We start from the raw sequence: 27,303 nt of genomic DNA on the forward strand, positions 1-27,303 counted from the left end.
TTGAGCTTTTCTTCACACTCTTTTCACACACTACCCTTACATGAATCCCACCTAAATACAGGGTTACTAAGTGCTAAATTACAAGAAAATTGGCACGGAATAAAGCCAATAAGATGGTTGATAAATTTCAACCTTACAATCTCCCCCTTTGGCTATTCCATGACAAAACCCTAAAACAAACTCTAGACTTAACGTGTGAGTTGGGAACAGTTGAAAAACTCACTCACACCTAACTCTAGAATCTTTGAAGCTTTTGAACCATAAGAACAAGTACTCTTGAAGTACAACAACACAATAAGTTCATTGTATGCAGAAAATTTGTAATGCATATGGAGCAAGCATAATGCGATCAAGCACAATGGAATAAAGCAATAAACCATGGCAAGACCAAAACAGGTAATCACTATAACCAAGTGATCACAATGCTCATTCACACTTGGAATGAACCTCCGGACATTCAAGATGACAAACACAAGGCAAATCACTTGAATGATCAACACTCAACTAATGTACAGTACATAAAGTATGTGCATCTAGGAAAAATCATACAAGGGTACAAAAGTGACAGTACTTAGAAGGAAATGCATAACATTTAGTTAGAAGTACTGATTTAACAAAGCACAAAGGCTGCATAAAGCATGGTACAAACCACAGAGGCCTACCAGTTACAAACTCATAAACATTTTAAATAAAGTAAAAGTGCTTAAAGTTTCTCCCCTTCAAAATGATGAGAAGCTATGATGCACTTAGAACATATATACCTGTAGCTTGAAACACTTGCACAAAATACATTAGACCCTCAAGGTAAAGCAAGTCATAAAAGGATAAGTATAATGTAACAGGTAAATTGCGATCAAGTAATCATGATATGAAACATGTGAGCAACTTGATCAAACACCAAACACCAAAACAAAGTTTTCTTATTAGCTTAATGTCTTCTCCCCCTTGGTATATGTATCTCCTCTATGGAATATCTCTCCCCTTACAAATGTGCACGAGAAATAGAATTTCTCTCCCTAAGAATGTGCACAAGGGTCATATAGAAATGGCAAAAACTCTCCGATATACTCTCTAGAGTATACTCTCCTCCTTTTTGTCAAGAATAGACAAAGGGTCAAGGAGAAACGAGGGCAAGAGATGAAGATATGAACAATGATTATGATGCATGAGAGGTGCAAGATGAATGAGAAAATGAAACTCAAACCTAAGACATGACATGCTAGGATGAAGAAACAATGTATGAACCAATGCATGACAAGGGTAGCAAGGTGTGTGCAAGAGATGGCAAAGTGCAATGCATGACCAATGCATGGAACATGTACATGTGGGGCAAGGTGTGTTAAATACACAACCAATGAACTAAACATGTTCCTAATGAGGAAACATGAGAAACCCCAAAGTTTGATACTCATCGGAGTCTAAACAAGCGAGAAAATGCCTAAGAGACATTTTATCAAACACCTAGCATGCACACTATGAACAACAATGAGAAACAATGCATGAACAATATGAAATCCACCTTCAATACATGTTCTTTTGGCCATAAGGGGCCAACATCCAAAGCAAATCATTAAAAGAAACCAATCCCATACAAAAATTCGACTAAAACATAAGTTTTTCCAACCCCTATGATGAAAAACTCAACCAAGGGCACAAAACTCTCCAAAACATAGTCTAAGGATAAAAAACAATGAAAAGAGTTCATAATTACCTTAGAGATGTTAATGGAATGAAAAACCATTCAAATTGATTGAGCTTTGATGTAAAAATAGTGAAAGAGGGGTTTAACAGAGGATGAGAGAGGTTTAAAACAGGTTTCCCATGAAAAGCCCTTTAAAAAGCTATTTTTGGGAGTTTCGCGACTGGGCGAGTCGTGAAGTTCAGTCGCAAAAATTTCGCGAGTCACGAGTGAGTCGCCAAAGCTTCTGGATGAAACACGCGACTGGGGTTGGCAACTGGCGAGTTGCGAGTAAGTCGCGAGTGAGTCGCGAGTGAGTCATGAAAAACTCTGACACCTGTTTTTCAACACAAAACATGTTTAAACACTGAAAAACAATGTAAGCACTAAACATGAACACAAAGAGTGATAAAAATCACTTCCAAAAACATATAAAATGATCAATTTTTTTTTTTGGATTGATCCATGTATAGTTGAGCACACACACATCACATTTAAACAAGTACAATCGAACAAATGAATAAAGCATTCATTGAACATTAGGTATGTGTGTTGTGTATGTGTTTCAAGTGTGGAATAGTCCTTAGTCTAGAATGAAACTTCAATGATCAATTCAATCAAGTCATACACAACTAGTACTAAGTCAAGTGGTCTATCTTAATTATAGAAATGAACATATATGACCTCCCACAAGAAAATGATTACATATCTTTGAAGCTTTTCATTTGGCTTCTTTACAATTCATATCATTTGATCTTTTTGAATCAATACATCTCATTTTAGAGATCGATGCCTGAAATTTTTGATATTTCAATTTGATGAACAAGCCTTTGGCTTTTTGGGGCATCATACATTTTATTTTGGTCGCTTTCCCTTTTTCTTAGTCAAATACTAGTATGTGCGACAAACTTTTGCAGCTCAATATCTCTTTTCATTTGGAGATTTACATTTGGTGAACTCTTTAAGCAAAAACAACAAAATAAAGAATGAGAAGATATATAGGTACAAGTCAATGCATGTCTCAAAACTAACAAGACTATTGACTAATCATTCATGACAAGCTTGAAGATCGATTTACAACAATCACACAAAGATGTCAAGATTTTTCCCACAAAGATATAAGTACATAAAGAACAAGCTAAGCTTGTAAATGCATAAAGCCATTTGTATGAAGGTACAAGGCAAAACTCACATGTGATATGTGCTCAAACATATACGATCAAAATTTGAATTTTTCACTTTTTATGTGGTTTTGGATTTTTACTCACACAAAACAAAGACATAAAAGTAAGATAAAAAAAAAAAAAAAACAAACCAATGCAGAAAAAATGCATTATGCACAAATGCATGACAATGAAGCATCTAATGCATGAAGGATCTAACAAAGATCGAAAGAATTAGAACAAGGACTAAAATAGCAAAAACTCAACCAAAGGAACCTTTCCTCATCCAAACAGAACGATTGTTTGGAATGAGTGTCTCAAGAGATGTGAGACGAGGGTTGGAAGAATGAGAATCGAAGATGCACATAGTTAAGGAGTTAAGAGCATTAAACAATTTCTTTAACAACATGCTATCTTCACTCAAACCGGTTTACCCTTTTTAGCATAACTTCCAAGAAGCTCAAGTTTCTCTTTTCTTTTGAGAGCATGAAACTTAGAGCAATGAGGTCTTAGATGACCAAAAGCATTACAATGGTGATACACAATGTGTTTAGGTCCACTAGGCTTTTTGGGAAGGAATCTAGCAACATGGTTTTGTTCTCTCTTCAACTTATAACATTGAGGTCTTATATGACCAATCACACCACAATGGTGGCAAGTTGGAACAAACTTAGATCCATCCAAAACCTTAGGTTGAGACCTAAACGGAGGCTTTGACTTAGGAGCCTTTCTCTCCACCTTTTGATTTCTTTTGTGTGGAGGAATGTACATCGATTTGTCCTTTGGGTTGAACATAAAAGAGGTACAATATCGGGTACCACAACATGATTGCAGCAAATATTTTCATCATTTTATCAATAGGTTCAGCAATCAAACACTTGGCATGCATCTTATGAAATTCATTTTCACATTTAAGATTATCAACAAGTTTGTTAGACAAAACAAGTTTAGCATCCAAGTCCATATTCAAACATTCAAATTCTTTCAGCTTTTCAACAGAATTTTCAGCAAGTTTCTTATATTTTTCAACCAATTTGTTGGATTCATTGAGCTTAGTAATCAAATCATCCTTTTCACAAAATAATTTGCTCAAATTCTTTTGAAATTTCTTAGCAATTTTCTTCAAAGGTTTGATGTTAGGAATATCAACAATATTCAAAGATTCATGTAACATAGCAGCACAATCATGAGGATTATCACTCATGGAGGCATTTTCACAAACATGTGACATGCTACATTTATCATCAGCTAAATCATACAAAGAGGCATACAAAGCACAATCCATGGCAAATAACACAAGGGGTCAAGGATCACACTTAAGTATTTAAACCACAACAAGTGCACCCTTTCTGGTATCAATTGAATGTTCAATAAGGGTATGCAACACCCTTGAACGTTTAGACCCCAAAATACAAATTATCAATTCAAGCTTATAATCAAACAATTAATGTGTGGAACATGAACATAAGCCAATACCAGAATTGATAAACAATTTAATATAAACACATCCACAACAGAAAATAAATGGCAAAGATAAAGGAAAGGAAGATGCAAACACACGGACAACACATGATGTGTTACTTCGCTGCCCTCCAAGCAGTCAATAATCCACTAAAGAATGTAGTTGAGATACATGAACATCAGAAGACCCTCCAAGCCTAATCTACCTAATATACCTAAGCCATCCAAGCTTCTTACTCCAACGAGGTTGCGCCGAATCTATTTCTTCTTTAGTTTACTGGATTCCGCTACTAAATCATAGTATCAACCAATGTAAATTGGTCCCTTCATAACTACTTCTCAAAGCACCAAATTAAACCTTCTCACATACGTGGATGTGGTGAGATAAGGATTTGGCAAAGAACTTCTCAAGGGTATAACAATGGAGAGGAAGAGAGCAGAGGAATTTGTAAAGACTCTAAGGTAAAGATTGTGGATGAATCAATCTTGCTTTTTCTTTAGGGTTTCTCTCAAAAATTCTCTCTAGAAGCTCTCTATATTTAGTGGGTATAAGGGTCTATATATAGTGGTGTGTGTTTGGAATACGAAGAGATAGTTTTTGCGAAATAGGGCTGGTTGGCGACTTGGCCTCGCGGTTTGTCCAAGTCGCGAGATAACGGCCTGGCCAGCCTGGGACTTTTGTCCTGTAGTGCGACAGCTGGCGCGACCCTTCAGCTCCTTTGTGTGCTTCTCACGTGCCTGCAGTTGGTGGCTTGCCAGTTGCGAGTCAGTCGCGAGTCCTAACCGCGAAACTCTGCTTCTTTGCACAAACTTGAGCTTTTCTTCACACACTACCCTTACATGAATCCCACATAAATACAGGGTTACTAAGTGCTAAATTACAAGCAAATTGGCATGAAATAAAGCCAACAAGATGGTTGATAAATTTCAACCTTACAAGCTCTAACACGACTCTGACACGGTGGACACGACAGATCTTAAAAAAAAAAAAGCTCAAGATTTTGACATCTGGACAAGCACTTACTGTTGATCTTGTTTGATTAAAGCCCTAAAATTTTGCTTGCCTCTATTCTGGGACTGAAGCTCACACAACACACACACTCCCATTCCCTTCTCACTCCTTAGCCGAGCTCCTTTGTCCTTCATTTGTGCTGAGATTGGCAAGTCGATGACCACTACTTCTTTGGTGACCCCAAACTTCTCTCCCTTTGTTGTTTCTCTCTCTCTCTCTCTCCTTCCTTCTAGTATTGCGCTTCTCTCTCTATCGTTTTCATCATTCTTTTTTTTGTTTTTTGTTTTTTGTTTTTTGTTTTTTGATTTGCTTTGGCCCGTTGGCTTTGGGTTTAGTGGTTTACATGCTTGTTCTTAGAGGTTATATATAGTAGGTTTAGTATTTTTTATTTTGTGTGTCTTGCTACAGTTTTTTATGCTACAATTTTTATTTATTAAAGTTAAATAATGTAGGTAAAATCACTAAAATGAGTACTGAAAAATCATTCCATTAAGCTGGTTTGGTATGGAAATATGTTACTAAGTTAGAAAAAGTAAGTGGTGGTGGTGGGAATGTTGTTTTTAGATGTAACTATTGTGAAACAATTTTCAAGGGGTTTTCTTCAAAGGTGAAGGCACACATGTTAAAACTACCTAAATATGGAATACAATCATGTGTTAAGGTTGTAGATGAGTATTGTATGGAAATGCAACAATTAGAGGTTGTGTTTGAGGAATCTTTGCAGAGGGCGAAGAAGCCCAAGCTAGTATCTTTACCCATTGATTTTGCTTGTAGTCCAAATCTTATTCCTAGTGAGAGTAGTACAGCTACAAGTCAACTATTTTTTTTTCTTCAGAAAAAAGGGGTCTGGGAATTCTCTTTTGGAGAAGGCTTTTAACAATCAATGTTGAGAGCAATTAGATTCTCTTATTGCTAGGACATTTTATTTTGGTGGTTTACCCTTTCACTTTGCCAAGAACCTGTACTGGATTGGGATGATCAAATTTGCAGCTAATAATAATTTACTGGGCTATATTTCTTCGGGTTACAGTAAATTAAGAACAACTCTATTGCAAAAAGAGAGGGCATATGTTGAGAAGTTGTTGAGGAAAATTAAAGATACCTGGAAAGAAAAAGGTTTAAGCATAATAAGTGATGGGTGCACATATGTTGAAAAAAGGCCACTTATCAATTTTTTGGCTACATCAGAGAAATGACCACTTTTTGTAAAATCCATTGATAGTACCAAAGAATACAAAGACAAGAAGTTCATTTCTAAGTTGTTTCTAGAGATCATACCTGAGGTTAGACATCAAAATGTTGCCCAAATCATTACTGTTAATGCATCTATTATGAAGTTTGCAGAATCTATTGTTGAAGTTGAATGTCCTTATATTTCGGTCATCTTATGTTGTGCATACCATCAATTTGGCCTTGAAGAATATATGTGTACCTAAAAACTCTTTGCAGAATGAGGTTACATATAATGAATGCAAATTGATTGTGCAAGTTGCTGATGAGGCATCTTTCATTCATATTTTCATCACGAATCATTCCATGAGATTAGCAATTTTTAATAAATACTCCCATTTGAAATTACTTGCTGTTGCTGAAACACGATTTGCTTCAATAATCATCACGCTTAAAAGATTGCTTCAAGTAAAAAAATATCTTTAAGAGATGGTTCTTGGTGAGCAATGGATGTCATATAGAGAAGATGATTATGGAAAAGCTCAAACTGTGAGAGATTATGATTTGAAGATTTGTAGTGGGACAAGATTGACTATATTATGAGATTCACAGGACCTATTTATGAGATGCTTTGAGTGGTGACATGGATGCGCCTATTCTTCATAGGGTGTATGAAATATAGGATTCAATGATAGAAAATGTGAACAAAAGAAATATACCGGCATGAAGGCAAGCAAGAATATGAGGAGTCTCCATTTTATGAGGTGGTACACATATCCTTATTGATCGGTGGACTAAAAATTGCACACCAGTTCATATCCTAGCTCACTCCTTGAATCCTAAGTAAGTTTTCTATCTTTTTAATATCTCTCTCTGAGAGAGAGAGAGAGAGAGAGAGAGAGAGAGAGAGAGAGAGAGAGATTTATGCATTTTGAAACAAATAAACTCATTAGTTGTACTTAGTTATTTGTTTTTAACTAGGTATTATACCAATCAATGGATTGATGAAGTCAAAGGCCGTGTTGCTCCACATAAGGATTTTGAAATTTCTGAGGATAAAAACAAGTGCCTCAAAAGATTTTTTTTCCTAATATTGATGATAGAAAGAAGGTGAATGTGGATTTTGGTTTGTTTTCAGGAATTATGAGCTATGATGATGATAGCATAGAAGAAAGGTGGACCTTTGATCCATCACTTTGGTGGTTAGTCAATGGGTCCAAGTTACCAATGCTTCAAACCATAACTCTAAAGCTTCTTGGATAGTCTTGTTCATCATCATGCGCTGAGAGGAATTGGAGTACATATGACTTCCTCCATTATTGAGGAGGAATAGAATTACTCCTAAATGTGCTGAAGATTTAGTGTTTGTTCATTCTAATCTTTTATTTCTTTCAAGGATGAGGGAAGAGTACACTAAAGGAAAATCTTAGAAGTGAGACATTGGTGGAGATACTTGGGATGAGCCATTTGGAGGACCTAGGTTGCTTGAGAGTGCAAATCTTACACTAGACGAGCCAGAGATGAAGATAAGTCTTGTTGAGAATGATGACTATGGTGATGACGATGATGTTGTTGTTTTGTGATCATCTTGAAAGTTTAAAGCTTGGTTTTCTTTTATATTTTTAGTTTGATGTTCAATGTAGTCTATTTAAACTTTTGGTTTGTACTTTATACATTTTATGGGTGTTATTGTACTATTTTGAGTGTTAGTTTACTTATTTTTTATTTTATTTTTACTTTATTTAAATTCTAGACATAAAAATATTTTATGTCTAAAAATATTAAAAAAATACATAAATATAAATATTAATTAATTAATTAATTTCCGTACCCACATTGTGTTGTACTCTTATTTTTCAAAAATTGCCTAACTCCTATACTTGTACCCGTGTCGTACCCGTACTTGTATCCGTATTTGTGCAACATATAGACATGAATGCCAAGAATATGTGCCAAATCCCTTTTCACACCTCATTTCAAGCATCATTTCTAGACTTTATAGAAAGAGAGAAATTTTTTTTGACAAAATAATATCTCAACTTCAATCACATAAACTCATAAAATGCTACGAAATACTTGAAGCACAAAGGTAGGAATCAGGCAAAAAAAGAGAGGATATTTTGAACTTAGATAGTAGCCATTATTACAGAAATCTGGAATAATCGTTAATTGAAGACCTCATAACCTGCTACGTCACTTTGAAAGAAAAATTACAATTTCATCCACTTACTAATAGCAACCGCAGTCTCCCATCTTAGAGACGATTCCATCCATTCTGGTTCGTTCAACAACTTAACGCCTTTGCACATCTAAGGATGAACTTGAAGATCATTCTTAACAGCCAAATGAGAAAGAGAATTATGTAAATTAAAAGCACAAAAAGAATCAAATAAGCCAAAGCTTTAGTTGGTAAGAGCGTCAATTCCCCAAGTTCTTGTCTATACTTTTCTGGAATCATCAAGATGAATGCCAGTACATAGGTAGTGCCCAAGAATGTGAGAGTGGTACACATGGCAAGTGTCAAGATGACTGTAAAAAATTTATTCTTAAGAGGAAATCCACTAATAAGCAAAAAGATGACACTGAGAGATGCAGTAAAGGTAATGGAGTTGCTTACTAAGAAATAAAGGAACAAGTTTCGATAATTGACATGGAAGCCTAACGCCCACGTTCTAGCGTCACATGTTGCATTGAGGCATGCCTGAGTTAGCCAAACTCCATTGGGGGGACTGAGCGCAGGTTGGTAAGTAATCGTTGTAATCACAGTGGCCACCACCATTAATGCACCACGCAGCTCTTTTATCCAATTACTCTTATGTTTCAAGGGCCTTTGTCTGCTTAATTGTGTTGGATTCCCTGATTCATGGTGACCAATCATGGTTGCTGATGGTGGTGGAAGATTATTTTGGTTATTTGCTCTTTCAACACCGGCATCCATTAAAATGTTTTGAAGGGTGAATCGTTTGAAATCTTTTGGACTATGCTCTAAGACATCTAAAGCTGTAAAACCCATCCAATTTAGAGAATTTGCTCCTTCTTTCACTTTGGACACCAAAAGCAAGAATTTTACGATCTGCAAGAAATTGTAACAGCATAGTTTTAAACAAGTTTTTTTTTTTTTTTTTTTTTTTTTTTTTTTTTTTTTTTTTTTTTTTTTCTATAAGAAACACAAGCTAGCAAAAACGCTACATATAAAAAAAAAAAAAAAAAATTGCCCAATTGCATATAAACTCACAATTGACAAACACTCATATGTGCTTAATAAAAATGTAAATATTTGGAGATAATCAGCATATATATATATATATATATAGACACACACACACAAACACACATAATATATTGTCTAAGATTATTAGTGCCCAAGCTACCTAGTTGTGAAGAGACAACACTCCTTCTGGGTGGGTTTGGGCCTTAAGGCTTATATATAAGAGAAATAAAGACAAACCTCAATTTGCTTTAGCATCACCGCTATATGCAAGATAGTGTTGCCACCGTCATGGTCTTTGGAATTAAGAAATTCCCCATCATCTTTCACGGGTTCCACCAAGAGTTTCAGAGTCTCCAATTGGTTATACTTAACACATAAGTGCAAAACGGTCTCTCCCCCATCGAGTACAACTCGAGTTAAATCACGCTTTGCAAAGATCAATGCCTTCACAACCTCAATATTTCCTCTCATGGCCGCATAGTGAAGAGGAGTTCTTCCATCTTGATCATAAACCAGACATGCATCTTCATTTGCACGTAACAGTGCATGGACAATTTCTACATGACCATTAGCAGAAGCCAAGTGAAGTGGACAACGTTTATGGAAGTCCAGATCCATAGCCAATTGAGGTTTTAGAGCTAGAAGAGCTCTAGTAAAATCAACGTGACCAAGCAAAGCTGATATGTGTAATGGAGTTTCATTGAAAGGGGTCAATGAAATTTTCTCAAGGATGTGTGGATCTTTCTGGATCAATCTGTGCAACGTGACCATACACCCATTCTCTGACGCTTTATGGAGCTCTGTTATATTATCTTCTTCCAACCTTATTTCCATTTTCCTCTCCAAATATTTTGCGACTATAGTCTGCCTAGAGTAGAAGTATAATATAAATAAATGTAACTAGTCCTAACAGGGATATTCTTATCCATTGCAACCCTACCATGGAAAAATCTTAGTTATTCAGTATTGTCCTCCTACCACAAGTTTTTGTCAATATATGGGAGGAAGCATCAGTGAAATTTGCACTAAGCTTCCTAGCAAGAAAAGATGTGGGTTGTAAATTTCCAGGTGTTCGATAATAATCAGCTGTGTGGTTGGCCCTAACAATTCCTTCCTAGCAAGATAAGATGTGGGTTGTACATCATATGGTTTATTTTTGCTCATAAAAAAAAAAAAAAAAGGTCTTAATCAGTCAAGTCAGTAAACATTGGAATTTTGCTAAATGGTCCGAAACGTGCGAAGATAGATATTTTGTGTTTCAAAACTGACTATTTCTTGCGTATCAGAGCCTCTCATTCCCCCAACATTTAAAACATTGTATTATCTAGAACTCGAATAACGTACTTTGTGGGTTACAGTTGAAAGTACTTCAGAAGAGCCAGCCATATGATAAGCCTTAAAACACCATAATTATGAAATCAATTTTTGTGTTTTTCATAATTTGGGTGATATGAACACCTTGAGAACTAAATTAAGCATTTTTTTATAAAACCAAACTGTTAAAAATAACTATAAAGGAGAGAAATTCAAGATTTTGAGGATAGACTGAGGTATAATATATTATTGTGACAACGTAATAATTATTTAATAATTAATTAAAATATATAAAAAAAGAGAATGAAGGTCCAAAGTTTATAATCTTAACTAAACCAGCCACCCAGCTTAATACAACATCAAGAGCATATTATATTTCAAAACTAAAAATAAAAATATAGTTTGTCTCAATATTTCCAAAGTTGATATAGTGACCTTAGCTTCTCAGTTTAATACAACCATGGCTTTTTAGTGGAGCTTGTAATATGCCTGTATTAGAATTTCATTTTCCATCATTTGCGTGTGTGTTTATTTGTTTAAAAAAAGAAAAAGAAAAAGAAAAAGAGAGTAGACCATATCGCAATTTTAAATGTGAAGGGAAAAATCAAAATAACCCCGAACTTGTCCTTAGCGGAACATATATGATCTAATTTTCTTATTCATAGAGTTTAATTTTAGAGGGGTGGCAGTTTTTTTTTTTTTTTTTTTTCTACGCGTGATGTGTGATTTGTGTGTAACGTGCATGTAAGTGTAACACTGGTGTTTATATAGTTTCGTGGATCAACCCTTTTCAGGCTTTTACTATTTGGTAAAGAGTATTTTTAATGCTATCTATAAAGTTAACATGTGCATGAATATCACAAGGAAAACAAAAAAGTCGATCCAAGCAAAGATGGAAGTAATAGATAAAACTCCTCACACATTCATCAATAATTGTACTTAACTAGTCTAATACCCATATATTTACATGCATGCAATAACATATCTCATAACTTATTCAATAGATTCAATCACTTCACGCATATATCTATGAGCAAAGAGACTGATAATGTAAATAAATCAACGTGAAAGAATCTATGTACAACCAATTAAACAGTCATTGAAATATTAAATTATACACCCATAAATTTCATAACATGTAATTGTATATATCAAGGCATACTCAATGCTTATCAAAAAAAAAAAAAAAGGCATTCTCAATGAAATTTCACATATTTGTTTAGATTTACGAACAAATTATGGAATCAATCATGTATGGACGTAGTCCAAGCAAAACAATATTATATTTCTACACACTTAAATACCTCAATTTTCTTTTAATCATAGGTATAAGAATTAGATTAAGTGCCTAGGTACGTAGTGGAAGGTCTTGAAGGCCGGTTAGCTTGAACTAAATTTATTTGTTTCAAGGGGTTAATATAATAATATTTGAAGGGAAATTGAGAAAGGTTTTAGGTTCAACTCTCGCTTACTTACAGATGAAAATTATATTAAAAAGAGTTTATCTATTGGAAGCACCATCCAATAAAATTAACATATACTTCAAAGGAGTTTTAAATTAATAATTCAATTCCTGTATTCCATGTTGGGATATTCCAAAATATTCTTTTGTTTCTAAAATTAAAAAGCCATCAATTTACTGAGTTTTCTATTATGTCCATACCAAACACAAGCACTTTAAATGAATTTTTTTTTTGAGAACTTTGTTTAAGGATAATTTTGAAAATTTGTATTTTTTTAATTAAGAGACATAAGATAATAAATAATGTTTCCTTAAAAAGTTAGGTTTCCTAAACAAGACCAATAATTTGGGACAAAAGTATTTCTCAATATTTATGGAATTTTGTAGATATAGCATTAATAAATGTTTCATAAAGTTTTATAAGATTGAGAAAAGAAATATATTCATGGTAGAAATTATAAGATTTGACAAGTGACACTTTAAGGCCTATTTGGATTGAGGGGGGAGGGAGGGTGAGTGGAGAGGAGTATAGTAGAATTGACTAAAAATATGATAATTTTATGCTAACTCTACTCTACTCCACTCTCTCCTCCTTAATCCAAACAGACCATTAGATTGGTCTTTGGTTAGTTGATGAGTTGGATTTTCGATTTATCTTATCATCCTGATTTTTGTTTGAAGCTTGATTTGGGACATGGACTTGTGGTTAGATTCGAAAAATTTTCAACTTGAGTAATCTGACTCAACCTAACTATTATAATAGTTCAATTAATTTTTATTTATATATGAATTTTATTTATTTAGAGACATGCATTAAATTAAGTAGTTTGATTTATTTAACTATTTTAAGATTTAAATTTGATGAAATTAGAGTATTATGACTAATTGTAAAATTACAATAATTTATTGAATAGTATGTTTATATAGTTGAATGAAAGCTAATTGCTTCATTACATATGATAAAATGGTCTCAAGCTAATCTTTGCAAGTTAGGTTGGGTTTGTTTTTAGAGTTGTTTTGGGTTAGGTTAAGTTTGGGGCATTTTCAATCTAAGAAAATCCCCAAACCAACTGAACGTAACCTGACACAAGTACACTCTCAAATATGTATAATGATTACCTTTTGTGCAAACAACATCATCCTTTATGAATGGAAAAAGAAAAGATTTTTTTTTTCAAGAAATTAAGTCAATTCAGTTCTCCTAATTCAAATGTCAAATATAAATTTATTAGAAAATACTTTTGTGCAAATTTAACTACAAAAGGAGTGTAAAAGAATATGATAAGATTCAATTACAAGATGGAAGTGTAATGTAGACAAGTGGTATCTCAAGTCGGAGGTTCAATTCAACCCTTGAACATAAGGTAGAGCCGCCCTTGAGGTCATGATTTTATTTATTTCATAATGATTCCAATAAGATTCAAACATTTCTTATTCTTAGTAAGAGAACCATATTCATGAGGAACTTGACTGCAAACGTCATACAGACATGAGTGCCAAGAATATGTGGCGAGGATCCAATAACTACATAAAAATCCAATCTAAACTGACCAAATCCCTTTTTTTCAGACCTCATTTCAAGCATCATTACTAGTCTTTATTAAAAAGAGAGAGAAAGTTTTGACAAGTTAATATCTCAACTTCATCACATAAACTCATAAAATGCAACGAAATACATATGCTCATGGTTTAAACTTTCATTCCAACTTGAAGCACAAAGGTAGGAATCAAGTAAAAAACAGAGAGAGGGTATTTTGAACTAAGATAGTAGCCATTATATATTACAGAAATCTGGAATAATCTTTAATTGAAGACCTCATGACCTTCATCCACTTACTAATAGCAATTGCAGTCTCCCATCTTAGAGGCGATTCATCCATTCTGGTTCGTTCAACAAATTAGCGTCTTTGCAAATGTAAAGATGGACTTGCAGATCTTACATACCAGCCAATATAGAAAGCGAATTGTGTGAAATAGAAGCACAAGAAGAATCATCCAAACCAAAACACTACTTGGGAAGAACACCTTAACCTTATGTTTTTGCCTAATCTCTTCTGGGATCAGCAAACGGAATGCCAGTACATAGGTAAAGCTCAAGAATGTGAGAGTGGTACACATGGCAAGTGTCAAGATGACCATAAAAAAATTATTCTTAAGAGGGACTCCACTAATAAGCAAAAAGATGACACTGAGAGATGCAGAAAAAGCAATGGAGTTGCAAAGTAAGAATTGAAGGAACATATCTTCGTAACCACCATAGGCTAACACCAAAGTTCCAGCTTTACATGTTGTATTGCGGCATGCATTAATTTCAGTATAATTCTTTATATCGGTTTGCCAAACTCCACCGGGGGGACTGAGTGCAGGTTGGTAAGTAATCGTTGTGATCACAGTGGCCACCATCATTAATGCACCACGCATCTCTTGTATCCAATTACCCTTATGTTTCAAGTACAAAAATTGGCTCGACCTTTGTTTGCTTATTTGTGTTGGTTTCCCTGATTCATGGTGACTAATCATAGTTGCTGATGATGGTGGAAGATTATTTTGGTTATTTGCTCTTTCAACGCCGGCATCCATTAAAATGTTTTGAAGGGTGAATCGTTTGAAATCTTTTGGACTATGCTCTAAGACATCTAAAGCTGTAAAATTCATCCAATTTAGAGCATTTGCTTCTTCTTTCACTTTTGAAATCGAAAGCAAGAATTTTACGATCTGCAAGAAATTGTAACATTATAGTTTTAAGCAAGTTTTTATTTATTATTATTATTATTATTTTCTATAAGAAACACAAGCTAGAAAAAACGCTACATTAAAAAAAAAAAAAAAAAAAAAATTCCCCAATGGCATATAAACTCACAACTTGCTTATAAGACATGTCCAATAGCATATAAAAAAATAAAAAATAAAAAAGAAGGGAAGGGGGGAGGGGTTTGGATCCTGATAAACAAAGAATATTTATTATCTAACATACAAAATAGGTTTATTCTTGCTTTCTATTATCAGAACAAAAAGTTAAAGTTTATTAAAATGAATATAGAATAAATTAATAATAAAATTTTCTTAAATTTTCAGAAAATCTTGGTAGTAGAATTTTAATTGGCATAATAATTTTGAAATTTTTTTGAAAGTTTGACAAAAGAGTTTTACATAGAACAATTAGGAGAATTGTTTTGATGCACTTATGACATAGCGAGAAAAGAATGGGGGAAAAAATATAAAAAAAGAGAGCGCATCCACGTGATGCAACTACAATGTGTAGGACTCAATTACTCTTATTATATGACTATATGATATGATCTGAAATGAATTTATATAATATTTATTTAGGTAAAAGTCTGAAAAGTAATGTAGACCAGTTGGTTAATTTAAAGTAGAATTAAAAAGCACTACTTAAATTAACTAGTTATGTAATTCAAGTTATTTTTGGTTAATTATAGATTAATAAAGCCACCAATTTCATAGTTTACATTTTTATTTAATATCCCCTTAGTTACACTCACTTTTTCATGTCACAAAACCATTCCAAAGCACACGTCAAAACAACAAAGTCATCTCAACACGCACCCAAAACACCTCAAAAGGTTGGCTCCTTCCACCATTTGGCCATGGCGTCCAAACCTCCCCAATTGAACACCATAATACCATACATCGCAGTCACACACCCACCACAAAAGCAAGAACACGGCCCATGACTCCAAAATAATTTACTTAGAATCATTATCAAGCTTACTTGTAAAGAAACTAGAATAAGCCCAAAACCAGAAGGATTATGAGCTTTCACCTTATATCAGAACCTGAAAAACTAACTTAACTAACAAAACAGAAAAACAGAAAAGATAACAAACACTAACACGTGTGGCACGTGTGATCACTAATGAAATATATACAACAGACTAAACTACAAGTCGTCTTATCATTGTGTAGCTTAGCTACTGTCATTTTCTTCTATCTTTTTCTTCTTCGTTTTGTAGTTTCTGCAGATAAGATCTTCTTCAACTACTGCTTCCTCTGTATTTGATTTCTGCTTGGTTTGATACCTTAATCTCTTACCTGATTTAACCCAAACTTTCCCCTTGTTGATTTACATGGGCTATATGGGTTATTGGGTAAGGGCATAGACAAGGGTATTGATCAGGTGGTCAAAGGTCTAAGGCTAGGTTGCCTAGTTGAGCTGTGGTGGGAAGGGTCAAATGGGAGTGTGGGGTTAAATGGTGGGTATGTTTGTATCTGGTTGAAAAGAGGAAGGGGGAGATAGAAGATAAAAGGGATAAGGGAAAAAGGTAACGTTGAAGGGAGCGGAACTTGTGGCTGAAAATGGCTAGGACCATTTAGGACAAAACTATCCCTTTTTATTTTCATCCTAAAGAGGTGGAGTGATAGCTAAATTACCTGGGTGTTACAGTGTTTGTGAATCTGTGATACTATAAAAGAAGCATATAAATAGATGCATGCACTGGACGTAACAATATTTTAATCCTTTGCTTGAGCAATCCATGCACTATTACGTACATTACATAAAAGTTGAGAGTTATATATAAACCGCGTGATGTTGACGGAAAAAACTTAAGTAGTCTTAGAGCAGTGCTCTTGACGGGGTGAGTCCCGTTGTGGAACTCATGTATGGAGGCTTTTTTTTTTTTTTTTTTTTTTTTTTTTTTTTTTTTTTTTTTTTTTTTAATTTTAATTTTTATTTTAATGAGCCTGAAACACTGCTTTGGAATTATTTAAAAATCGGCCAATATTGACAACTGCTCTACCAGTACTATAGGTATTGGACGACTTTGAAATTTTATGGTCAATTACATTTAACCAGTGGTGACGTCACGTGCAACTCAGGATGTTTTCAGGAACACCCTGACCTAAAAAAAATCTTGAATTTTTTTTTTAAAATTTTTTATATTTGCTCTGTATTAGGAACATCCTTAATCACAGAATTAGGAACACCCTCAAATTAAAAAAAAATAATAATAAAGCCCAAAAAAAAATTTGAACTAAAATCTAAAAAAAAAAAAAAAAAAAATTTGTAACAGAGCCAAGCCCACAACCCATAGCAAGCCCATCAGATTACAGAGGTAGCAAACCCACGTTACCCATGGATTCTCCAAAAAAGAAAAAAAAAAGAAAAAGAAGAAGAAGAAGAAACCACTCAAGGCCTAAAGCAAACCTAAACTCAGTCCCTCAGAGCAACACCGCTTGAGCCTCAAGCCAATAGACGGAAATCGGATCGGTCACAGACTCACAGCTCGCTCGTCGGAGATTGGCCCAGTCCAGATCGTTGTTGTCGCTCGCTCGCCCCTCCGCGTCGCTCGTTGCTAACCTTCATCGTCATCGGAGGATGGAGATTGGCAGATCGCTCGTCGCCTCGTCACTGCATTAGTGGCCTCAGCCTTCAGGCCTCCCTGCTCAGCTGCTCCGGTGCTCCCTCCCTTAAGGTATTTCATTTTCTCTCTCAATCTCTCTCTCTCTCTATCTGAACTGAAATGAATGAAAATTATGAAACTCTCTCTCTCTCTCTCTCTCTCTCTCTCTCTCTCTTCATTCTTTAATAAGAGGAACTCTCTCTCTCTCTCTCTCTTTTGAACTGAGTCTGTGATTGACCGAATTTAGCTTTATTAATATATTTTGTCTGTTTTTGACTTTTTGAATTTGGCTTTATCAGTTTATCTTATCCGTTGGTATTGGTGTGTGTAGTGTGTTGGTATTGGTGAGATATTAATTGTCTTTTAGTGTAATGTGTGAATGTGTGATTGTGAAATTTTCTGATTGGCAGGGGCATGAGGCATCAGGCACAAGGCATGCTTGTGTGTTGAATGGGGTGGGGGTAGATGGGCACATGGGGGGCCGGGCTGCACATTACACTGCTTTAGTGCTTTAATTATTGTGCTGCACATGGGATGTGTAATGTGCACATCAGTGGCTTTTTTAGTGTAATGCGCACATGGGGTTAAACAATATAACCAATTAAAGCAATATAATTAATGACAAATCAATTAAAGCAATATAGTTTATTGTTAGGCTAAACAACAATAATTAAAACAGTATAATTAACCAATACATTATAAAAGACAAACAAATTAAATTATGTTAAGCTAAACAATAATTAATAATTTTATAATTAATGAAACAACATTATAACAAATTATAGTTTATAAAAGAAAAACAAATTAATGAAACAACTAAACAACAATAATTAATAATTTTATTAATATTTCAAATGAACTTATGGTTTATTGTATAGGTACCTTTGTTCATTTTTTTTCCTTTTGAGGTTTTTCGGTGTACAAAATGCAAATTTGTTTTGGTTTTAAGAACTTTTTTTATTTTTATTTTTTTATTAAACACAAACTTCATGCCAACCAAATCTTGAATTTCGGCCGGTATTTACCGAAACGTCCCGAAACACCCAAAATAGACCGAAATGACCCAAAATTTTTTCAAAGTGAAATAGGAACACCCTGGACAAAATTCATGGAGTCGCCATTGCATTTAACTATCATAGACATAGAGAGACAGAGAGTGTGGAGAGTTTGCACGTTAAGAGAGGGTAGAAAGTAGAAACAACCTGAAAAAGACACGTACTTTTGGAGGTAAAATTTACTTTGCTATAGGTGAGTTCGTAGTACTGTACGACTTTGAAATTTCATGGTCAATCACATTACATGTAGAGTGTAGAGCGCAGCTAGAAATTTTTATTTAGAAGGCTAACTTATGATATTAATTTATTAGCTTATTATAATTTTCATAAACATACACAAACACAGACATCTATATGTCATATAACTTAGCATCTTCCATAGTAAATTCTTAAAGTTTTCATTTTTAATATAAGTTACTAAATTATCAACCAAAGTGAGTAAAAAATTTTCAATTGCACTAATGAAGTATTCAAAAACATAAATGATTCAAAACTTTAATAGACAAAAGAACATAATTTATAATAAAAAATGAATGTGAGAAAGAAAAAAAAAAACATTGATCTCTATAATAGTAGACCAATTGGACAATTTTTTTAAGAGTATTGATGAAGCGTAAGTTCGTCAGTCAAGATTATCAGATGGAAGCAATCTCCGGCCTTCAAAGGTGGTTACCGGTGTGGTGCTTGCCATAACGCCTCCGATGCCAAAGTTAGTATAAGATGCTATTCGAGAATGAACAATGCAAAATAGTAAAGCAAATTAGGTCTCTCGGTGTGTATGTACCTTGTTCTTGGCAATGTGTGGGCTTTTTATATGTTTTCATGGCTTCTAGCTGTTGGAGTAGTTATGGAGGTCTTAATGCTCCTCTTGGTAACGTTTGGTGCTGTGTAATGTGGCATTAATGTGCTCCAACGGTTCATACAGTTGGCCTTGTAACCGTTCTGGGTCTAATTGGCTGCATTGAATGGCCTGGCTGTCTTCGTTAGTAGCGTGAATAACAACTTCGTTAGGCCTGAGGTTGTCTTTGTCTATATTGATGGGATCGTCCATGTGGGACAGACTCGTCAGTCCCGCCAAGTATCATTGGACTAGCTCAAATATTTGAATTAAGCGGCCAAGTTCTATTTTTGTAGGCCAATAATTAAAATGTTAAATATTTATATATAGTATTAAAATATTTTAAAATTTTTTGTGTTCATGCATGTAGCTTCGCCCCTGATTGCATGTCATAGAAATAAAGAGATAGAGAGTGAGGGAATTTTGTATGTTATGAGAGGGTAGAAAGTAGAAACCTTAGACAGTCTCAAAAAGAACGTATTTCTTGAGGTAAAATTTACTTTGCTGTAGGTGAGTTCGCGCGAAATATGATGAGTATTAAGGTTAACCAACTTTGTTTCAAGTTGTTAATATAATAATAATAATACCTCAAGGGAATACTTGACATTTTTTAGATATTAGTTTAAAGCCCATATATATATTTGTATACTTTAACCATTTTATCAATCATTAACCCGATATTGTAGCCCAAGAACCCATAAATAGTTAAATACTAACAGACCCTAAAAGAAAATTCAACATTTGGTCTACAATCTAGTCACCAGTTGAAACATATATTCTTGGGCTAGAAATTAAGTCCCATACATGCAAGCGTAGGCTATAGATTGATATGTTTAAGTGCCTAAAAGTGAATCTAGTGGGACTATTAGGTTTCCCGCCGGCCTTTTCGTTTTTCGAGCCTTTGTTTTTAAACACTTTCTCTCCTTATTTTTTCTTTTCACTTTTCAAAAAATCTTCAATCATTACTTCTCCTCTGTTAGCCTTCTTCTGCTGTTCTTCTTTGAATTGGTGTGCTGTTTGGCAGTGCTTCCTCGATCCGCCATTGTTCAAGGTATGTCTTCTTTTCTCGCTTTTTCTTTCGTCGTTTTGCTGTGGTAGTGTTTCTGATTCCCTTTTTTTTCCTTTCCTTGTTTCTTTCTGTTTGCTTTCGATCTCCCTGGATTTTAGCTATATTGTTCTTTTCTGTGATTCTCTTTGGGTTTCTATGGTTGGTAGTTCTGAAATCAGGAAAGTCTGCCCATCAATTTCCTTCCTCTTTGGGAGGGTCTTTAGGTGTTTTCCCCAATATTGAGGATTTCGTCTTTGAGGGAAACTGTTTAAGTGTTTCCTTAGCTGATCTGTTGCCTTTGCTTCGTCAGTCGTTAGATTGGTTTGAGAACGTAGTGAGGGAGCGAGGGGAGATGTCTGAGGTCAGATCCAGTGAGCTCGCGATTGGGTTATCGTCCAGCGTTGACCCAGTGGAGGGGGATATCGCCGTTTCTTCCCCTCGAAATGTTAGACCTTTTTATGCCCTTGGGGAGGAGTGTGGATTGGACGCGGATGTACTAGGGAGATTCAAGGATAGATTTCAATTTTCGGATCGGGTTAGGGTTTGTCTGCCTAATAAGGAGGACCGGGCCTGTCACTTCTTCCCAGGCGAGGTATGCTTTTACGAGTCCGCCTTCATTTATGGGTTGAGGTTTCCCGTCCACCCTTTCCTCATGGAGCTATTAGACCACTTTGGTATTGCTCCTAGGCAGCTTATGCCAAATTCGTGGAGAATATTGGTCAGCTGTATGGGAATATGGCTGGCTGCCACAGACGGAGATATGCTTCGGGTTGATGAGCTCACCTATTTATATCGCTTAAAAGCATCTTCGTCATTCAGGTACTGGAAGTCCAGATTTTTCTTTGTGTCCGGGGACGATTTTGAGACCCCCTCTGGCGAGGTTTGGGGTGAACTCTCGAGGTTGCATTGTAGGTGGGAAACCCCGACCTTAGGTGCATCAATGTTTCTTCTTGCTACTTAAGTTCTGTCGTGTTGGCCTTTATTGCTACTGACTCTTTTACTTCTTCTTTTGCATAGTTAAAAGGCGGCCCAAACTAAAGAGCAAGTATAAGGAGTGAGTGCAGAAGGCGATTGAATACGCACAAAAAATTGAAAGCTGGGATGATCTTGTGAGCCCAAGAACCCTAGCCTTCTATTGCCTCGGACCAGATCCTTCCAGCTTCGTCCTGCAAAATCTTGAAATCAAGGGAAAAAAGAGTAAGTGTTGGGTTCGTTAGTGCTGACTTGCTTCTCTAAATTTTTTTTTTTTTAATAATTTTTTTTAACTAATGTTTTCCTCTTGTAGAAATGACGACCAAATTCAATAAGGATATGTACGCGAAGATGAGGTCCAAGAAGGATGAGCCGTTGTCTAATATTGGGAAAAGAGCGGTTTGTGTCACTGGGAAGGGCAGTTCCGTCGCTCTAGCTGCCTCCGTCAGTCCTGTTGTTTTCGGAGCTGAGATGACGAGGATAGCCTCTCCCACCACTTCTATGGAAGAGATTGGTGCTACTCCCATCTCCAAGAGGCCACGGTTGTCGGAGAGAGAGAAGGAGAAGGTCGATTCTTGTTCATCTACAATCTGGAGTGATGAGAAGCTGGCGGTGGACAGGGCTCACGAAGTCGTGACTACTGCGGATTTAAAGGTCTTGTCTGACATTCCTTTCAATGATGTTGCCGCGCATCATGTCCATAAGCTTGTCTAGGTAAGATATTTTGGGCAACTTTTGATTTCCTTTTCTTTTTCGCTTCACTGATGACTTTGAACTCCTTCCCAGGTGCTGGGAGAAAGTCTCCATATTACTTTCGAGTTTTTCACTCAAGAGGCTAAGATGGCGTCCCTCACGACTGGGATGGAGGCTTTGGAGGCGGAGAATTCGACTTTAAAGAAGAAACTTATTGACTCCATGGGTGAGGCTAATTCTTTGAAGGGAACAGTGAAGACCCTACAAAACGATCTCAGAGCAAAGCATCAGTTGTCGCTGGAGAACGATGAGCAGCTTCTTGGCACTAGGGAGAGTCTTAAGACTATTGCTGGCAGGTCCGTCGAGGCATTTCAGACAACTGACGAATATAATACTGTTTTGTTTAGCTGGTATTTCAAAGGTTTTAAGCTCCTGAGGAGATATCTCATTAAGCATCCTTCTGGAGTAGACATGGAGAAGCTGGATTTGGAAGAGGTGGACTAGGAGATGGCTACTGACGAGGCTGCCCAACCTTCTGCCACCAAGCCTGATGCCCTGAGAATGCTCCTGCTAATGATGCTCCTGCCGATGTGGACGTTGCTAGTAATGACACTGATGTTGAAGCTCGAACCTGACACTTCATAATAATTTTTTTATTTTTTCTTCTTAGATGCCCGTTATGTTTTGGGTTGTTTTATATATCTAATCCTTGAACAATTAATCTACTTTAAGAACAATGTTTTTGGCCCAGTGTTTATGGGTCTTTGGTTGTAGGAACACTTGTAATTTGCCCGTTGCTTTTGGGCTTTAATTTAATCTACATCTGCGTACTTACTTGTACTTGTGATTGTATGATCTTTGGTTGGTGATATGCTGGTGTGATCTTTTAATCGTCCATGTTGTGTACTCGTTTAGGCAGAGGTAGTCCCTTAGCCCCTTTTTTGCAACTTACATCCCTTTAGGGATCGTCATCGTCAGTAACTTACATCCGTTCTATGTGGAATCTTGTTACGTAGCCATTTTTTGTTTTTGTGACTTGCGCCCTTTTAGGGGGTCTTATAGTCGTTAGTAACTTACATCCGTCTAGGCGGAATCTTGTTACGTAGCCATTTTTTGTTTTTGTGACTTGCGCCCTTTTAGGGGGTCTTATAGTCGTCAGTAACTTACATCCGTCTAGGCGGAATCTTGTTACTTAGCCATTTTTAGTTTTTTGTGACTTATACCCTTTTTTAGGGATCTTGTCATCGTCAGTAACTTACATCCATCAAGGTGGAATCTTGTTACTTAGCCATTTTTGGCTTTTTGTGACTTACACCCTTTTTTTGGGGATCTTGTCGTTGTCAGTAACTTACATCCGTCAAGGCGGAATTTTGTTACTTAGCCATTTTTGGCTTTTTGTGACTTACACCCCTTTTTTTAGGGGGTCTTATAGTCGTCAATAACTTACATCCGTCTAGGCGGAATCTTGTTACTTAGCCATTTTTGGCTTTTTGTGACTTACACCATTTTTTAGGGATCTTGTCATCGTCAGTAACTTACATCCATCAAGGCGGAATTTTGTTACTTTGCCATTTTTGGCTTTTTGTGATTTACACCCTTTTTTAGGGATCTTATCATCGTCAGTAACTTACATCCGTTAAAGCGGAATCTTGTTACTTAGCCATTTTTGGCTTTTTGTGACTTATAATCGAATAGGCCTGCTCGCAGAGAAACATTAGCTGGATAACCTTTTTATTGATTTCAGTAATGAATACATTTAAATGTTACTTCTATTGATGGTATTTCTTCAAGTGTTCAATGTTCCATGGCCTCGGGAGTCTTTGTCTGTCTAGGGTTTCTAGGTGGTAGCTACCTTGTCTGGAGTAATGGACGACTCTGTAGGGTCTTTCCCATGTGGGGCTGAGTTTCCCTTGAGTAGGATCTTTGGTCGCCGGGGTTACTTTGCGCAGGACGAGGTCGCCTATGTTGAGTCGCCTGAGTTTCACTCTTCTGTTGTAATAGTCCTTCATCTTTTTCTGGTAGTCTGTCATTCTGCTGCAGGCTTTGTCTCTTACTTCATTTAGACAGTCCAAGTTGAATTGTAGATGATCATTATTGGTTTCCTCGTTGAACATTTCTCGCTTGGTGTTGGTTACTCTTACTTCCACTGGGATCACTGCTTCAGTCCCGTAGGTGAGCCTGAAGGGGGTCTCTCCCATCGAGGTTCTTACTGTTGTTCTGTAGGCCCACAAGACATTGGGCAATTCTTCTGGCCAGGCGCCCTTCGCATCATCCAGCTTGGTTTTTATGATCTTGAGCAGCGTATGGTTTGTCACCTCCGTCTGTCTATTCGCCTGTGGATGTCCTGGTGATGAGAACTGGTTCTTGATGCCCAGGCTTGAGCAGAAGTCCTTGAAGCCTTGGCAGTCGAATTGTCGTCCGTTATCTGAGATGATCGTCCTCGGAATCCCGAACTTGCAAACTATATTCTTCCACACGAAGCTTCGGATCCTTGCTTCGGTGATAGTCGCTAGTGGCTCTACCTAAACCCATTTCGTAAACTAATCAATAGCAACTAGCAAAAATTTTACCTGACCTTTGTCTAGGGGCAATGGGCCAATGATGTCGATTCCCTATTGTGCAAATAGCCATGGGGACGTTATCGTCGTCAGTCTTTCTGTTGGAAGTCGTTGGACATTCCCGAACCGTTGATACTTGTCACATCTCTTGACGAACTTTGTTGTGTCCACCTGCATAGTAGGCCAAAAATAAACTATTCGAATAACTTTGCTTACCAGGGATCTAAGGCCAGCATGGTCCCCACAGATTCCTTCATGTATCTCTTCCAGGATGTACCTAGCTTCTTCTTTACTAACATACTTTAAGTAGGGCATGGAGAAGCCTCTCTTGTATAGGGTGTCGTTGAGGATTGTAAATCTGGTTGCCCTCTTCTTAATCTTCCTAGCTTTGTCTATATTCGGAGGGAGGTGTCCGTCTTGGAGGAAGGATATAATGGGCGTCATCCTGCTGTTTGTGCTCTGGATTGCGAACGTTGGAACTTCTTCAATGCTGGGGTTTTTCTGGATTTCCATCATCAAGTCCACACTCGTCGTACCCTCTTCTGACGAGGCTATCTTCGAGACTTTGTCTGCCTCCATATTCTAGCTCCTCGGTATCTGTACGAATTCCACTTCATCGAACTCCTGAGCTAAACATTTCATCAGCTTGAGATATTTCTGCATCCTTTCTTTCTTTGCTTCATATTATCCCTAGATCTGCCTAATTACCAGTTTTGAATCATTTTGGATTAACAGGTTCTTAGCCCCAAGCACCTTTCCGAGTCTTATTCCCGTTAGAATCCCTTCATATTCGGCCTTGTTGTTGGTGGCTGAAAATTTTAGCTGAACTTCGTACTTTAGTACTTCTCCATCTAGGGTGACTATGACGACCCCTACTCCCCTCTTCTTTCAAGCTGACGAACTGTCGATCTATATCGTCCATTTCTCGGCCTCGTTGGTGTGCTTATCTTCGTTCGGGGAAGTGAACTCGACGATGAAGTCCACTAGGGCTTGTGCCTTAATGGCTGTCCTGGGATGGTACTCGATGTCAAATTGGCTAAGTTCAATTGCCCATTGGACCATTCTTCCAGCTGCTTCAGGCTTGTTCATGGACTTTTTGATAGGTTGGTCTGTCATCACCAGGATAGGATTTGCTTGGAAATATTGTCTTAGTTTTTGGGAGGCCACTATTAACGCAAATGCAATCTTCTCAATCTTTGGATACCTGGACTCAGCCCCCTTGAAGGCTTGGCTGACGTAGTAAACTGGGAGCTGTTTCTTGTCTTCTTCTCAAATCAGAGCTGCACTGCACTCACGGCGGTACTTGATACTGCCAAGTATAGATATAAGTTTTCCCCTTCTTTGGAAGGACTCAAGAGAGGTGGGTTGCTTAGGTAACACTTGAGTTCTTGAAACGCTGCTTCAAGGTCTTGAAGAAGGGGAGGCATTTGTCCATCGCTCTAGAGACGAACCTATTAAGTGCTGCAATTCTTCTTGTGAGCTTTTGGACTTCCTTGACGGTCCTAGGTGATGCCATTTTGATTATGGCTTGTACCTTTTTTGGGTTTTCTTCTATTCTTCTTTGGGACACCATGAACCCTAAGAATTTGCCTGAAGTTACATCAAAGACACACTTACTAGGATTCAACTTCATCTGGTATTCTTTGAGGGTGGCGAACATCTCCTTCAGGTCGTCCAGATGTACGAGTTCTTCCCTGCTCTTGACGAGTATATCATCCACATATACTTCCATATTCCTACCGATTTATTTGCTAAACATTTTGTTTACTAACCTCTAGTAAGTAGCTCCTACGTTCTTTAGCCCAAAAGACATTACCTTGTAGCAATAGAGCCCCTGGCTTGTGATGAAAGCAGTCCTCTCTTGATCTTCGTCAACCATTTTTATCTGGTTGTATCCTGAGAAGGCGTCCATAAATGTTAACAACTTATGTCCGGCAGTAGAATCCACAAGCTGGTCTATCCTTGGTAGAGGAAAACTATCCTTTGGGTATGCTTTATTTAGGTCTGTGAAGTCCACACACATTCTCTACTTCCCATTCACTTTTTTCACGAGGACGACATTTGCAAGCCAATCAGGATAGTATACTTCTCGGATGAATCCTGCCTTCAACAGTTTATTTACCTCATCTATAACAGCCTGGTCTCGTTCTGGAGCAAATACCCTTCGTTTTTGCTTGACGGGCTTCTTCTCTGGGTCCACATCCAGCTTGTGCTGGATGACTTCTAGGGATATACCAGGCATGTCCTTATGGCTCCAGACGAAGATATCTTGGTTTTCTTTTAGGAACTGGACTAGCCTTGATTT

At 36.6% G+C, this 27,303-nt stretch overlaps 1 protein-coding gene across 3 annotated transcripts; it reads right to left on the bottom strand.

The window, feature by feature from the left end:
- Positions 1 to 8,529: 8,529 nt before the first annotated feature.
- LOC112037304 (ankyrin repeat-containing protein BDA1) lies at positions 8,530 to 10,594 on the bottom strand. Of its 3 annotated transcripts, none has more exons than XM_065766517.1 (3): positions 9,933 to 10,594; positions 9,102 to 9,557; positions 8,530 to 8,817 (listed from the first exon to the last, which is right to left on the bottom strand). In XM_065766517.1, exons 1-3 carry the CDS (start codon positions 10,527 to 10,529, stop codon positions 8,794 to 8,796), a joined length of 1,077 nt encoding a protein of 358 aa, XP_065622589.1. In that variant the 5' UTR covers positions 10,530 to 10,594; the 3' UTR covers positions 8,530 to 8,793. The 3 variants fall into 3 exon arrangements, with proteins under 3 accessions (XP_065622589.1, XP_023925885.2, XP_023925884.2); XM_024070117.2 differs by having other exon boundaries at positions 8,530 to 9,013; XM_024070116.2 differs by having other exon boundaries at positions 8,530 to 9,557.
- Between the last annotated feature and the right edge of the window lie 16,709 nt (positions 10,595 to 27,303).

This window comes from Quercus suber, unplaced genomic scaffold (assembly GCF_002906115.3).
Source record: "Quercus suber isolate HL8 unplaced genomic scaffold, Cork oak 2.0 scaffold_24, whole genome shotgun sequence".
NCBI lineage: Eukaryota > Viridiplantae > Streptophyta > Magnoliopsida > Fagales > Fagaceae > Quercus > Quercus suber.